Here is a 16650-nt window from a genome sequence, read left to right as displayed (position 1 = left end):
TATAACATCTGTATTTATAACTAAAAATACATTTTTACAAGCTTAAAAAATTATAGAAAAAAATTTTTTTTTGATGCAGAGCATTTAATTCCATTTGCAATTCCATAGAATTGACCAGCAGCATCAATTATATTATTTCAGTTATTTATTTATGTATTATTTGTTTGTTTGTTTGTTTGTTTGTACATGTTTATTCTATTAAAAGTATGTTTATGCATAAGTAAAACAATTATATTTGTATAGTATTATGTGTTCTGAAGAAATACGTGTGTATTCTTTGTTAGGTAAATCAGTTGCATACAGTATTATTAAGTGTTCTGAAGAAACACGTCTATATTTCTTGTGCACAGATACGTTATATGAAAAGGACAAAAAGATATTTAAAATCTTTGACTATTTTTCATTGTGAGACAGAGTTGCCATATTGCAAATAATAGCAAGTTTCTATGCTTCCTTTTTTCTGTTTTAAAGATGTGGCAGTTCTTTTCAATCTTGGCTTATTTTATGTGACTTCAAGTTTTGCAAATATGTAACTGTGATGAATTGATTTGCAGAATCTGCTGTGTTTTTGTTTCTGCAACAGCGTTTCACTGAATTACTTGGGCAAACATTCAAAGAACAAAGAAAAAAGCTATAGGAACGATTTGTCCCAGTTTTGTTTCATTGGTACTTAATTGGCATACTCAGATCAAGTTTAAACAAAGACTTGTTCCTTCGGGAGCTGTCTAGAGGCATGCCTGAAGGAGGACGATTTATGAGCTAATTTTCTCTAGATACAGACACTTCTGCTGTGTTACTGATGGGCAAACTAGGTGTCAGGAGTGTCCTGTGATCATCAAAGGTGTTTGCAGGCAGTGTCAGTCCCTGGCAGATTTCCAACCAGTCACCCTCAAAATCAATAAACACATCACTGAAACTGTAGGGTCTGTAGTTGAGTCAAAACCTGTAGGTAAAGAGTCTGACCTCATTCACTGTGGTAGAAATGAAGGGATCATAGGAAAACCATTGAGGTTACAGACTGAGCAAAAAAAACATCAGTCATTAAATCCAGCTACAATGATTTGGAAAATTCATTTGTTAATCATCATTATCAGTAAAATGCCAGCAGTGTTTTTGTTTTCTTTTTCTAGTACAACTTTTAAACTAAATAGTTTGGAACGACATGCAAATGACCTCAAATGGTAACACAATTTTCATTTTTGTGGGTTTTCCTATAAGTTTGTAAAATAGTAATGGCACTGAAACAAGTGGAATTTTTCCAAGTGGTCTCAGCAGAGAGGTGTCTGTTTTTATTAATGGCAATTTCAGAATCAAAACACCTCAATTGTCATTTTTTTCACTAATGTGTGTAGTGTAAGTGCTGGCCAGGATTTCACCTAAAGAATGATGGGAGAACATGTGTTGACATTGACGAATGCTCCACCACACTACCCTGCAGTCAGAACTGCACCAACACTTACGGTTCCTTTAAGTGTCTGTGTGTAGATGGCTATGAAGCTTCCAGAAAAGACCCCAACAGCTGCAAGTCTCTTTCAGGTAAGTATCATTTAGTGAATTCCCCCCAGAATGTGTTTCAACTGAACTTGATGATTTCGGGCTTTGTTAACTTGACAATTGTCCGCCTCCATTGCATCAACTCACCTTTATATTTCTCACAGCTGAAGAACCTTTTCTTATACTTGCTGATCTTCATGAAATCAGAAAATTAAGTGTTGATGGATCCAATTACACTCTCCTGAAACAGGTAAAGCTCTACGTCAACTGTTTTTTTCTAATTGCATAACTTTCATATCACATCATATCACACCTTATTGAAAGGTTACCCATTTAATCTGCCCAACCGAAACTGCTGTACTGCTACATGAAATTGTTACTGGACTTCAGAGACCAGATCATAAGATAGAACTGCTGTGTTTGTAAAAGCCTAATGGAGGACCAATTAAGCTGTGGTGACACAGCTGGGATAACAACACAGTGTTATTGTCTCCTATGCCATTTGAAAACACTAATTGAAGTCATTAACTAGTCTCTTGGCTTGGTGGAACGTCACATGAAATAATTAAAAACACTCCATTGCTGATCTTGAAAGTGAGAAGTATGTTTACCTTTTACATTTAATATCAGTTTTTATATCAGCCAGGCCAACTGATTTATATTTTGCCATTTTGAGATTGTAATATTACATAGTATAAAAATGTTGACAGGTCAATGATTAATAAACAATTTCTGTTCTCAAAATGTTTAATGATTACATATTATATAAACTGAATATAATCCTGTATATTTCTATATTATTTCTATATCTATATTACTCAAACTTGCATCATTACAAAATTTGATTTGGTAAATCGACCTTCCTTGGGGCTTACAACACATGCAGAATTATCAGCAATTTTTTTTTTTATTTCCAATTGCGCAGCCAATTCAGAATCCAAAATTAGAAAAAGAAAAAGTTTAAATACCTGTCACAAATAATCAAAAATAAAACAGAATTCTGTAATAATTCAAAATAAGTGCTATTTTTATTTGAGCAGTTTTCTCAATGCATTTTGCTGTCACTAAATAGTATTTTTTTTATATACAGTATATCTGCATTATATTGATCATCAGCCTGTTCATTGGCTGTTGAAAAATTAATTAAAAGAATCTGGAAATTCTGTCAAACAAAATCCATTAAATTTCCTAGCCTTTATTTTGAGGTTCTACATCACGGGCAGTAATTTGTTTGCAGAGATGAACAGTTTTGTTTTTTTTCTTTTGCATATTCAACAGTTTATCTGACATAACGTGTTTGGCACACATTATGAATGCTCTGTGAAATGTAATTTTGACTTTATATGTAACTTCTGATTGGCCTGGTGTAGCAAGTGGTGTTTCCCTGTGCTATTATCCACAGCTGGTGTCATTAGAGGCCTTTAGTCATTACTATCGAAATGATGATTCTTAGTGAAATGTGAGTTTCCTCAATTCTGCGCTCGTTACATTATTCATACCAATTGAGGCTGTCATCCAGGGGAATGTCTATAGGGCTCTCAGAAAACTCTTCCCTTTATTGAGTAGTCTCATCAGCAATCATTCAGTTTCATTTATTCCATTTTGTTTAATAAGAGTGAAGGGAGGAAAGCTTTTGCACTTAAAAATGAGTGAACCCTGTGGCCTCTTCCCTACAACGGAGGTCTTAGTTGACCTCATACTAGCATAGTGCATGATCTCGCTTGCTCTGTTGAATGCTAGTTAGCTATTTATCGATCTGCCGTACAGTATCCATAATTAAAGAATACTTCAGTTTGAAGCATGACCCATGTAGTAAGTGAGAGATAATATACAGTCACCTGGTCTTTAGAAGCCCACTTTTATCACCCTGAATGGGTCCATTTTGCAATAATGACTCACTGACTGTACATTGTTCTGCTTATCATTGATCTTCTTTCTTCAACATCATAGAAAGCACCCGGCCTGGCAACAAGACGAACACTGGCAACAATATTGCCATATTAATTTATAAATTATCAATATTAATTGCAATTCTAATGTTGATCATCTACAGTTCATATTACTTTTTATATGGATTAGTTAACTGACACATTTGATTTCAGTTTAACATATTTTCCTCTTATACAGCTCTTTTATTATTATTTTTCTAAGAAATGAACACTTATCCAGCAAGGATATTAAATTGATCAAAAGTGACAAAGACTTTTATGTTGTTACGATATATTTCTATTTCAAATAAATGCTGTTCTTTTGTGTTTTCTGTTCATAAAATAATTAGCACAACTGTTTTCAAGATAATAAATAATGACTGTTTCTTTATAACCAAATCAGCACATTAGAATGATTTCTAAAGGATCATGTGAAAATGAAGACTGGAGTAATGATGTTGAAAAATCTGATAGGAAAAAAATTAATTTTAAAATATATTATACAGTTATTTTAAATTGTGCTAATAAATTACAGTATTGTTTTTACTGTATTTTCGATCAGATAAATGGCGCCTTGGTGAGTGCCGCATAAGCGACTGGAAAAAAATAGTTTAATTTGGCCATTTTTTATACAGTTTGAAACTAACCATTTTGGCAATATATACAGTAATAATTATAGATGATGTTTTCTCTATACCTGTATGGCCTTGCTATAAATACACCAGACCTATTTGACGTGTATGGATCTCTTATTTGTGTTTTCACTGATGTCACATGAAAACATAACTTGTTGTGGCCCTAAGTTAACACTGGCAGTTCTGGCCACAAGACTAAAGGTCTTTGTGGGTCTCACAGTGCTGATGATCTGAAGGGGGTATCAAAGCTTTTCTTCATCTGTCATCATGTCCGTCGCCCGATCTTAACAGCTGTGATGAAGTGGGCAAAGGAAGGGGGGGCTAGTGAGCGGTAGACTGAGTGACAGCAGCCTGACGTGAACATGACGGTTACGAATGTACCGTCAGGATTCCCTCTGAAGGCTCTGCATCCTCTTCCAAAATCAATACGATGAAGAGACATCAAAAGAAATTCTCTGTATGTTTTGTGTCTGTAGTACATCCTTCCCAGGTCCTGTCGAGATAAGCGTACGCGGAAGTAGCTAATTAAGCCCTCCAGCTAATTTAAAAGCAGAACAAATGCAGAACATCTCATTCTTTTGTGTTCTGCTTAGTTGATCTATGCGTGCTGACTGCGGCCTTTACCCAGCTAATGCATCATGCTGACTGCGCTAACAGTCACATTTGTTGTGCAGTCCATCTCGTGTTGTTACTTAATCCACCTCTATTAATTCTATGCTGTTTTTCCTTCTGTCTCCTGTAGGGCCTTAACAACATTATCAGCTTAGATTTTGACTACAAGAAGGAGTTCATTTACTGGATTGACTCCAGCAGACCCAGCGGCCGAAGGATAAACAGAATTCGCCTTAACGGCAGTGACCTCAAGGTACGTCTGATTTCTTATTTAATTATGGTGGGTCACCAAGGACTGAAAATAACGCTAATAGGTCTGGACTAACTGTTATACGGCATGTTAGCAACAGGGACGCGATGAAGAGGTCTAAAGTCAACATCTGAGTATTAGACATCTGTAGTCATACAGCCATAAATATAAATGCTCTTTTTAGCATTATTTGAGGGACTCATTAAGGTCACATGGTTAGCGCTTAGATGCACATCTCTGCCGTGTACCTGCTGAGCAACACTTTTCCCCATCTCATTAGCTTCATTGCAGGGGCCAAGAGCCTCATTTGGCTTCATTACACAGTGTTGCCCCCTCCTGATTTATCACCCCTGCTCAGCACAAGCTAAAGCCATTTGAAATTCATTAGCATTTGTGGGTGTAATCTTCAGAATTTTGGAAATAGAGACAATACATGCTGGTACAATATGTTTAGATTGGGTAGGAGACCTTTACCCATCATTCGCTGGGGTTATAATGATGCGGCTCCTTTGCGGAAGAACAATGTAATTGATGATTTCATTAATACATTATTTAGTGGCATGGAGACGCTGTATTATTTTTTTCTCCCACTATATTGGAGACTCGTGACTAGAAACTGACTTTGACTTAATATACAAGTGTCTATTCTAAACAATGTCTCAGGGAAATTGGAAACATTATGAAGGACTCTAGTCCCCCCACACAATCATTTTTCACCTTTCTATCTTCCAGAAAGTGAATCAGGTTCATCAGCACATCAAGCTTAAAAAACAGCTTCTACTCCAATGCCATAAGACTGTTTATTAACATTGTTACTTCTGACACATACATATGATTCCTTCACACTACACACTCATTTAAACTAATCTCATCTCACATCATTTACCGTAACCGCTAACGGCTTTTTACCATTCTACCTTGAGAATTCCTCCTATGTTGCTGCTGCATTTGAGTACCCGTGCTATTTAATAATTTAAATTATTATATGCAAATATACATTTATGTAGACACTTTTACATGCATCCTGCCTTTATGTGGCTGTACATGGCTATGTGTCTGTGTAGTTTTTGCTTGCACTGCCTTTTTATTTTTGACATTGTATGTTCTTAGATCTTCGAGAAGCTCCCCATACAGTATCCATAATTAAATCATTGCCGTTCCTTCAGTTTGAAGCATGACCTGTGCAGTAAGAAAAAGATAATATGCAGTCTCCTGGACGTTAGAAGCCACTTTTATCAACCTTAATGGGTTTATTTTGTAATAATAACTAGCTGACTATACATTATTCTGCTTATTTATCATCTTACTTCTTCTAAGGACAAATTTTGTATTACATCATAGAAAAGAACCGGCCTACAACAAATATATACGTTTTTGCGATATCTATTTATGCATATTTATTACCACATAATCAGCTTTTTTTCAGACTTTGGATGCATTATTTTGCACAATTGATAAATGGAAGCAAAGAGAAAGTTATAAGACAGCTGCTAGCAAAAAAAAAAAAATGGAATCTGGGAACAATGCATCATGGGTTTGATTTCTCTAAATGATGAATAACTCTTGCACTGGAGAATGTTTGGCATTATGCCACAGGCAGTGCCTTTGGTGTGATTCAATAAGGGAATTTGTCTATTAATATGTAATGGGCCAAAGTTGACATGCTATTGTATATGGCCTTATTAGTAAGTATGCTGAACCACTACAATCAACTTTCAATTATTTAAGTGATCTGTTTTGGCTCTGTGAATGTGAATATATCTAAGTTTGTATTCACCAATTAGGACACATGCCATAACTAAAACCCTTCAATAATCTCTAAAAGGTGATTTTAACTATCATGCATACACACACACACACACACACACACACACACACACACACACACACACACACACACACACACACACACACAGGGTGAATTCAGGGTGATAGGGACACTTTTTGCCACTGAGATGACTTGATGAGATGACTTGAAATCACCCCTACATATATATCCCTTAAATGCACAAATCAGTTTTTTGCCTCGTCATTATGGTGGAGTATAGATTTATGTGGGAGAAAAAAAGTAATTTAAAGTAGTTTAACAAAGCTGCAACATAACAAAATGTCATCATGGCATTCTGTGCATTCAATGTTTATATATTCAAATGTTGACATTTTAAATGAGTCCGCGATCTTTCAAATCAGTGCTGGGCCAGATCACTAGAATACCAGAAGCTCTTTCTTTCCCACTCGGAATATTAATGTTTCCTCTCATCCTCTCATCTGGAGGCACTTTCCTGATTGGGGAAATGTTCCTCAATCACTGACATTTCAGAGAATTTTTCAAGCTCAGCTTTGCTGGAATTACTGCTGAAGGGGTGTTATTGTCAATTGGCATGGCAACATATGTCCTGTGAGATGACGATGAGAGAGAAGATCTCAAAGCATGTCAGTGACAGATTGCAAGAGTCACCATTTTGACAGTAAAGTTTGTTTAACAAGTATGCAATGGAATATTAGCATTAAACAGATAGAATAACTCATTAAAAGGAATAGTTTATTCAGAAATTAATATTCTGTCATTATTTATTCACCCTCATTCTAAACCCAAATGTCTTGCTTTCTTCTGTGGAAGATGGGACACAATAGGAGGATTTTGAAGAATGTTCTGGTCACTTGTTTCTATGCAATTACAATGAATGAAGACTGAGGCTTTTGGGAACCAGATCATTCTGATTTAAGAATGAAACATCCCAAAAAAGACACAAAAGTCATAAAAGTCTAATTCTTCTGATTTGCATCTTTTCAGTGAATCACTATCTAGTTTACAGTGGTCATAATTCATTCATGAATCAGATTGATCTGGTTCTTAAATTCAACTAAAAACAACACATTTATGTTACTTACTCAAAGCTGACTTCAGAGAACTTAAAATATAGTGCATCGAATGGACTACTTTTAAGACACTTTTATGGTGATTTACATCCTGTTTTGAAGCTTGAAATCATGATATTCCCTCTTCATTGTAATTGCATGAAAAAGAGCAACGAGTCCTTGATTACTCAAAATCAAGACTTTTTTTTCTTATTTAGGCTACTTAACACCAACATTCCCATAATCCTACTGGCTCATCATTACAGAGATAGCATGTGATCAGATTATAGTGACTGATCTGAATAATACTTGTTTGCTTTATCAGGTTGTTCACCGAACTGCTGTGCCAAGTGCACTGGCTGTCGACTGGATTGGAAAGAACTTGTACTGGTGTGACGTGGAGAGAAAGACACTGGAAGTGTCCAAATCAAACGGTTTATATCCCACCGTCTTAGTGAGCTCTGGCCTGAAGAACCCCACGGACCTGGCTCTGGATGCTCAAACAGGGTACAAATGCTTCCTTTTCAAATTTGCACAATATCCTTTCTACTTTTCACCATCAGTCCAGGGAGACTTCATTTTGTCACTAGAAAAAGAATGAATGTATAGTCCCCCAGAACAATGGGAATAGCTATTCTCTGTTTAAAACAACTGTGATGAGATTGTCTCACATATTATATGAAGTTCATGGATGAGGGTCACTCTCTGTCCCTCAGGTATGTGTTCTGGATTGACTGCTGTGAAAACCCTCACGTCGGTCGAGTTGGCATGGACGGCCATGGCCAAAGCGTTATTGTGAACAAAGAGATCTACAGCCCCTCAGCTCTAACCATTGACTACACAAACAAGAGAATCTACTGGGCTGATGATAATCACATCCTTTTTGCCAACATGGACGGTTCTCAGAGGCACCGGGGTACAAAATGAGTCTTAAATTTGTTCATTTTCCATGTATTGGATTGCTACCATAACAAGGCAGAATTGGATAAAAGAAACTTCAATAAAGCCTTTTAACAGTATAATATTGCAAGACCACAGTCTCCTGTGTATATACGCAATGCATATGCAAAAAGAAATAAAAGATATGTTATTATACATTCGCAAAAGTTAAAACAGTGAATTTGAGAGTTGTTGGATAATGATTTTGATTAAATCACTTATATATGCAGTAATTCATCTTTAATGATGGTGCATGCTATGATGCTCTCTACTTCAGTACCTCATGACCACATCCAGGGTGTGATGGGGCTCACACTGTTCGAGGACTTCATTTATTGGACCGACGGGAAGTCCAAATCTCTCCGCCGAGCTCATAAGACCACCGGTGCTAATGCTGTCGAGCTCCTAAATTCATGGCAAGCCATTAAGTCTGTCATTGTCTACCACCCACTGCGCCAGCCTGAAGGTAGACACGGTTTCAAATAAATAGTATATTAATTTTATGCTTGGTTTGCCCAGAAATGAAAATGCTTTAATCATTATTTATTCACTCGTACACAGCTCTTGCCATTTACAAACATTTAAATCCTAGTTTAAAAGTTGTTCTGGAAGACTTGGAATGTTCCAAAACGTAACATTATATTATATTATATTATATTATATTATATTATATTATATTATATTATATTATATTATATTATATTATATTATATTATATTATATTATATTGTATTATATTATATTATATTATATTATATTAATTATATTATATTATATTATATTATATTAATTATATTATATTATATTATATTAATTATATTATATTATATTATATTATATTATATTATATTATATTATATTATTGATAACTTTTTTACAATATGGCAAGAGACGCATAACTATTCCTTTAAAATGAACTATTCAGAAACAATGCATTTCTATCCCCTTTTTACAGTCCCCAAACACCAATGTCAAGTGGCCAATGGAGGTTGTAGTCACTTGTGTTTACTCTCTCCTGGTGGAGGTCACAAGTGTGCCTGCCCAACTAACTTCTACTTGGCCGCCGATAATAAGACATGCCTGTCCAACTGCACAGCCAGCCAGGTCTGTATGCAAAAATTATGATTCCATGTCATTAGTCAGAACTGCAAGGATTGTTCCAGTTTGTGTAACCCATAACCACTTGACCTTTTTGCGCTGTGTTGGACTTTTTTTGCAGTTCCGCTGTGGAACAGATGAGTGTATCCCCTTCTGGTGGAAATGCGATACAGTAGACGACTGCGGTGATGGGTCTGATGAGCCTGCGGATTGTCGTGAGTGCTCAGCTTCCAATGTTACCCAGCCTACAGTGTCTGCACTGTTATTTTTGTTTTGAACAGTCTGTAATATTCATGTGGTGTCAGAACCAGGGGTTTAAGAACAATCCAAAAAGTGTGTGGGCCACATTATAAACCTCATCAGCCTTTCTTTACAAGTATGATTCTGTTTTATATAGCCTTGTTGCCATGGTTACACCCATATGAGACCAGCCTAAAAACTCACAACCCTAAAAAATATAAAAATGCAGGTTTTGGTCAGACAACTTTGTTTTTCTTCTGTTGTTCACGGTAGATAACTTCATGTAAGCTGCTCAGCGCTCTAACTTGGGTCATGAATATTAATTATATTATGTGATCTTGTGATTTGCTGAAAGGCAAAAACTGGAAGATGAGCACAAGCCATGTTGGATTACAGTTTATCGCTTGCGTGTTCGTTCAAAACAACTGCTTGGCAGAGACTTCAGCTTAATCTTAAATTCAGCATGAAATAGTAATATTCACCTTATCTATTTTCTAAATGCATGCAATTGATCTTGTTGTGAACGATTCATCCATGTATATGCTTTTTCATTTATTTATTTACTCTTTTTTATCTTTTTATTCAGATTTTTAGTCAGAATGTCATAATCTTTCGGTGAAACAACAGACTTCTCGAATGGTGATGCATGCCGAACTTCTTTAATCATTTTGTTTGCATATACCCCGCCCCTTTCTCACATTCAGATCTGCCTCCATCCAAACAATAGAACCCCATCCTACTTTTTCTTTTCGATAATCCGTTTCACTCAGATGTATGATTATTGCTACTTCCGTTACATTGCAAGTACTAAAGTCTTTGTTTTTACACAGTTGACGACTGTATCACAATACAAAATGCAGTGGTTATTTTCCAAAACAAGAGAAGAAATTCTGTCATTTCTAAAACTGGCTTCCCCTCCAGTTATACTGGCCTCTGATTGCACCACATGCCAGTGCTGTTATATACAGTATATAGATGGACTAGTTCACAGCTTCACCCTAGACAGACTTTTAAGCTGCGGGAAAGGATGATCTTTTGTTCTTTCATTTCATTTTCCCAGTGAGCTTGTTTTTAGATTCACTTTGTGTCTTGGTGATTTACTCGAGCAGAACAAACAGAAAATGACAGGCTGCCGATGGCTGCTGTTAATAGGTGGAACCTCTGTTGTTCGATAAAGTGCAGGGGGCATTAAATATCGTAGATGTGCTTTTAAAGAAATAATGGAATGTGGGTTGACCCGCCCATTTCAAGCAACCTCACACAGCTCAGATTTAAAACACGTACCTATGTGCAAATTGCTTTGAATCCTCCGGAGTTCACTGTTAATCATCATTTTTGCAGCGGAATTCAAATGCCAGCCTGGCCGTTTTCAGTGTGGCACTGGCCTTTGTGCCTTACCTCCCTTCATCTGCGATGGAGAGAATGACTGCGGGGACAACTCAGATGAGGCCAACTGTGGTGAGCAGAATAATACATAATGTACGAAAGCTGTTTTTAAATGTCATGTTCTTATCGACAGATCCATTGCTTTTCCTCTCTGTGTGAGGCTACCAGGTCTTCCTTGTAGAATACAGTTCCTGTGAAGTATGTGGCATGCATGAGCAAGAAAAATCTGCCTGGAATTTTCATCAGCAGCAAATCTTCTTTAGCACAGCTGTCTCTGAATGTTCAATTATACAGACTATTGCTGCTATCAAACGATCAATATCCACTTTAGAAGTATTAGAAAGGAGTACAGGGTGTTTTGTCATTTAATGATCGTAATTGGGATGTATTGGGCCAACATGGATTTAAGATTCAAGATGTTTAGTGCTTTTAATACAAAATTATATTGTTCCTCTTTCATCTCAGTTGTATTCTTATTGCATCCCGAAGCATTTCGAAGCAACCAAATATGACCGGTATATGGATGATCGTGTTGCATTGACCCAGCATGATGATTTATCTAATGGTTTTTCTCACTACAATGTCTCCCCCCATTTGCAGATACATACATCTGTCTGTCAGGACAGTTCAAGTGCACCCGAAAGCAGAAGTGTATACCTTTAAATCTTCGTTGCAATGGTCAGGACGACTGCGGGGATGGCGAGGATGAGACAGACTGCCGTAAGCAACGCCATGACACTTTGTGCTCCCTCCATTAAACATTTAACAATAATGGGCATCATTCTCGTAAACTAAAGGGTGTTGTGACAGAATTGTTCAAACTCTGCCAAATTTGGCTTTTCCCCTGTGAATTTAATGATCCAGACTGACAAATCTCAAATGTGGCTTTTATCCCGCCACATGAGTTAACTGGTTGGGAGCTAAAAGGGTAGCCAGGTGCTTATTAGGTATTCGGGGAGAAAAGGCCCTTCCCTTGGAAAGGGAGCCTGACTTGTCAGCGAGAATAGAGTCACCTGGGGTGGAAATGTGCATACATTTTTAGAAAATAATTTTCTTTAATGCTTTTTCAACTAAACATTTTGTCCAACCGTGAACATATGTGTTACAAAAGAATTCCGTCATTTGTGTTTTTTTTTTTTTTTCTGAACAGTTATAGGCCATTTCCACCACAATAGAAAGGACTATGGTGGATTTTTTTTATATATATATATATATATATATATATATAAAATGGCAGGTGGCTTTTGTCTGGCTAAGGTAATTTATTATGTTATAATGGTTTAAATAACATTTTCAAATCCTATTCTGTGATTTTAAAAAAGCTATTTTTTTACCTTGAGTTTTCACCTGTTTCATATTTCATCTCAGGCATGCCTCACTTAACTTACACTTTTGCCTGGTTGATAAACAAATACACAAATTTTTGCTAGTAGCAAAGTAGCTAGTAGCAAATTTGTTGTTCCTTTAGTGGAGAAATTGTTGGTCAGGGTCCCAACTGAGGTAATTTTTGTAAAAATGTATCTAAGCCATAAATATTTTACCATAATAAATATCGAAATGGTTGTTATGTTTTATTATTTGTAAGATTATAGTAGTTAAGTTTAAAAAATATATAATCTATCTTTGTGAAGTTTGATCCAACATCTAAGACAGTCAAAGTCTATACATAAAAGACATTTGAAAAGTAGGAGAAATCTATGATGATGGCATGGTAAAATGCCTTTACAAGGATTTTAATTTGACCGTCTCACAAACAAAGTCATACTTTTAATCATAGTAAAAAATAAAATAAAATAAAAAACCCTGCAATAAATATATTATATGATTACGTGTCATTCAACTCCCAGCCTTGATTAACATTTCTAGGTTGTCATTTCCTCCATTCTTGGGTGGTAATTGCAGAAGACCTTGTCATAACGTAAAGAAAGTGAAGATGTCAGTTACATTATTCCTTTCTACTGAATCATGGTCATTATGTATATGAATGACCTTTACGAGTACAAGAAGTTGTATATGTTTTTCCCCCCTCGCACTCTTACAATAGCTTATCCTGCTATTTCCTCTCTGTCTTAATGTTCCAGCTGAGAGCACTTGTTCTCCAGACCAGTTCCAGTGTAAGGCCACCATGCATTGCATCTCAAAGCTGTGGGTGTGCGATGAGGACCCGGACTGTGCTGACGGCTCTGACGAGGCCAATTGTGGTGAGTGGCCGCAGTTATTATTCACAAATCAGAGCCTTGGTCAGCCACACGCGCAGACCCATCTGAAAGTCTGATTGAGGCTAATGTCAATTCTGTGTGTTCCCACAGTCTTCTCTCTCTATGATGAAGTGAGGCCAGCTTTAATCATGAGCCACTCGGCTTTTATTAGCTGTGGCTTGTAACAATTCCCCTGGGCCTGTTTTGTTGCCTGAATGCCTGATTTAGTTTGACAGTGGCACATCAGCGGTGGCCTCACATATTGCATTCTTCCTCAGCTGTGTGTTCCAGACATTTAAAGTGCCGATGCACCAGCAAAACAATTTCTGAGGGTTCGCTGGACGTAATTTGCTCAGAGTAATTTTCTATACTCTATATTGAACAAGCGAGCTGTGTACCTCATTTTATTAGTACTACTTGTTTGATCTATATTGAAAATATAGAGATGTATTTTAGAGGTTCACTATAGGCAACTGCCTTCTATGACTGAATCCTAGTTGAATTGTAACATCATAAATGAAGTTTTATATAACAAAGTTCGGGAGGAGCATGTTCAGGTAATCATCCAATCAGCACAAGAAGAAGCCAGTATAAATAAAGCCTTCCCTTACCTCCTGTCTCATGACAAATTTCTCAGCATCCCGCCACCACCCCATCACCTCACACTCGGCTGGGTCTGCTCATAGATATATGATCTATCCATTCATAGGGGGGAGCACTCTGGGGTCGGGCCGAATTCCGAGCTCTGAGCCCTCCCCCCGGACAGCAAGCCAAATACTCATTATAATATTACATCAGATTTCATTAACATGTGAACTCGTGAAATTACTGATTTGGAACACTCTACATAGGCAGAAACTCCAGGCTGCATATAAATAAACATTCAACTCGTGAAACGGGGGAGACTTTACTCACGGATGATTTCAATAGAGTTTTTTCATAGCATATTGCTAAGCTTAAAACATGATACTCTTATAAACACAAAACTATTTGCAGATTAATTTCTTACTTTAAAAAAAAAATACACTTCAAAAGTTTGGTGGTGTTAAGATTTCTTTGAAAGAAGTATTTTATGCTCACCAAGGCTGCATTCATTTTATTAAAAATACAGTAAAAACAGTAATACTGTGAAATATTATTACAATTAAATAAAAAGAAATGCAATTTATTCATGTGATGGCAAAGCTGCATTTTTAGTCTTCATTGCACATGATCCTACATAAATCATTCTAATATGCTGATTTAGTGCTCAAGAAACATTTCTTATATTATAAATGTCGAAAACAGTTGTGCTGCTTAATATTTTTAAGGGAGGTTCTATACAATTATTTTACTTACTATAATTTAAGTTATTCTCAGGAATGCATAAAGAAAATAAATGTAAAATCATTACATTAAACATACAGTACAGTATCTCATTAATATCATAAGTGCACAACTCTAAAAATAAGTTTTGTAAAAGGGAAAAAAGATAAAAGTGTCTTTTTGGAACATGCCTTAAAAATGCTGCCTACTGTTTGTATTCAGCTCACTAGGTTTTAGGTCAGAGCCATAGTCTTTTGAACCTTAATCATTAGACTCTATACTGCACGCTGATGTTGCTCCTTTTTTACTCTAACATCATTGAAGATAATCATTTATTTACATTGTGGATATGACCTCTAAGTAGATTTTTAAAGGCAATTGTCCTCAATTTATGGTGTATATATAACACTGTGACATCCCAACAGGGATGATGAACATGGCTTTCCAAATTCGGCCGACAAAAGAAATTAAATCAATATCTTGGCTGTTGCAGGAGGGGGAAATTACATTGTCGGAATTTGATTGAGAAAATTGGTTTTATTGCATTGGCTGAACAATCTGATGTTGTTATGGATTATCCGTAACTCCGAGAAAAATCCCCCAAATGAGTGACACGTCCATGGAACAGTGGAGGGGTCACTTTGTAATTGAGGTGTGACGGCTCCTCTGGTGTCTCCATTGATTTTCCAGACGTGACACACTTTATCTACATCGGACTGCAAGTAATTATAGATTTTTATCTTGGCAATTGATGTAAATTGGTATACCATTAATGTAACAGGGTAGCTTTATTGATACTTACCAGCTCACTTTTTGTAACTGGGAATTACAAACATACATAAATAAGTGGAAATGCATGTAGATTTAGAAGATCTATGAGTAAATTCTGCCTTTACATGAATATGCATTGTTGTATCTTAGAAGACCCTAATGCAGTGGCTCCTGTTGTAACATTCATCAGTGTTTGTGAAAGACAGATATTATTATTATTAATTCTATATTACAAAACAATAAGCAGGGTTTTTTTCTCAGATGCCAATGTCTCTAGATGTTTCTTTAGAAAATTTCTATCATTATAGTAAAAGCAACATGCCTGTGCCACATTAGAGAATATTTAAGCAGAATGCCCTTTTATTATTTCACACTAATGAAAACCGGCAAGTATTTGCAGTTTGCTTCTTTTTGACTGTGTTCTTGGAAAAAACATGTCTCTCAATCTACTGTAACCAAAGTTTTGATCTGATGATGTGATCCTCCTGTGTGTTCATTAAAGTCACCATAAAACCAAAATTCACAATTCTTATTTTTTTTTAATTGAATATTGTGATATTTAATATTAATGATTTATTGTTCACATCATTGTTTTATTCATTTCAAACCACAATGATCCAGCGATCCATTCCATTCCCAATGGACATAATCAAGTCCCACCCTACATTTTGTCTTGTTTGATAAGCCATTCACTCGGATTTTATTCACACTAGGGAAGAAAAGACTATCGCATTGTCTGTTTCATGCCGACTTTAACCGTTCTTCTTGGCTCTAGCACCTCAGAAAGTTCTTAGTTTATATAACATAAACACTACACGTAGCCTACTCTGGAAAAAGGTGGAATGAGCTCCTTCAGAAATGTTCATCGCAGATTGTGCAGAGGTGACAAAGTGTTTGATGTTACGTGTCAAGTGTTCAGGTTATTGAGGATAGAA

The 16650-nt window shown here is 36.2% G+C and overlaps 1 protein-coding gene across 1 annotated transcript in view; it reads left to right on the top strand.

The window, feature by feature from the left end:
• The window catches only part of lrp1bb (low density lipoprotein receptor-related protein 1Bb), a gene marked incomplete at its 3' end in the record, with an annotated part of 323276 nt that overhangs the window by 275689 nt on the left and 30937 nt on the right, over nt 1-16650 (top strand). The window contains exons 56-66 of the mRNA XM_081367857.1: nt 1353-1536; nt 1659-1744; nt 4800-4922; nt 8104-8285; nt 8495-8694; nt 8995-9183; nt 9673-9821; nt 9937-10030; nt 11397-11513; nt 12042-12161; nt 13523-13642. Of these exons, the coding sequence (XP_081223983.1) occupies nt 1353-1536; nt 1659-1744; nt 4800-4922; nt 8104-8285; nt 8495-8694; nt 8995-9183; nt 9673-9821; nt 9937-10030; nt 11397-11513; nt 12042-12161; nt 13523-13642 (1564 nt within the window). The remainder of the gene's footprint in view (nt 1-1352; nt 1537-1658; nt 1745-4799; nt 4923-8103; nt 8286-8494; nt 8695-8994; nt 9184-9672; nt 9822-9936; nt 10031-11396; nt 11514-12041; nt 12162-13522; nt 13643-16650) is intronic.

This window comes from Scardinius erythrophthalmus, assembly GCF_964197995.2.
Source record: "Scardinius erythrophthalmus genome assembly, chromosome: 6".
NCBI classification, from domain to species: Eukaryota; Metazoa; Chordata; class Actinopteri; order Cypriniformes; family Leuciscidae; genus Scardinius; species Scardinius erythrophthalmus.
Note: the sequence above shows the minus strand (reverse complement) of the source record. Positions and strands in the feature narration are given on the sequence as shown.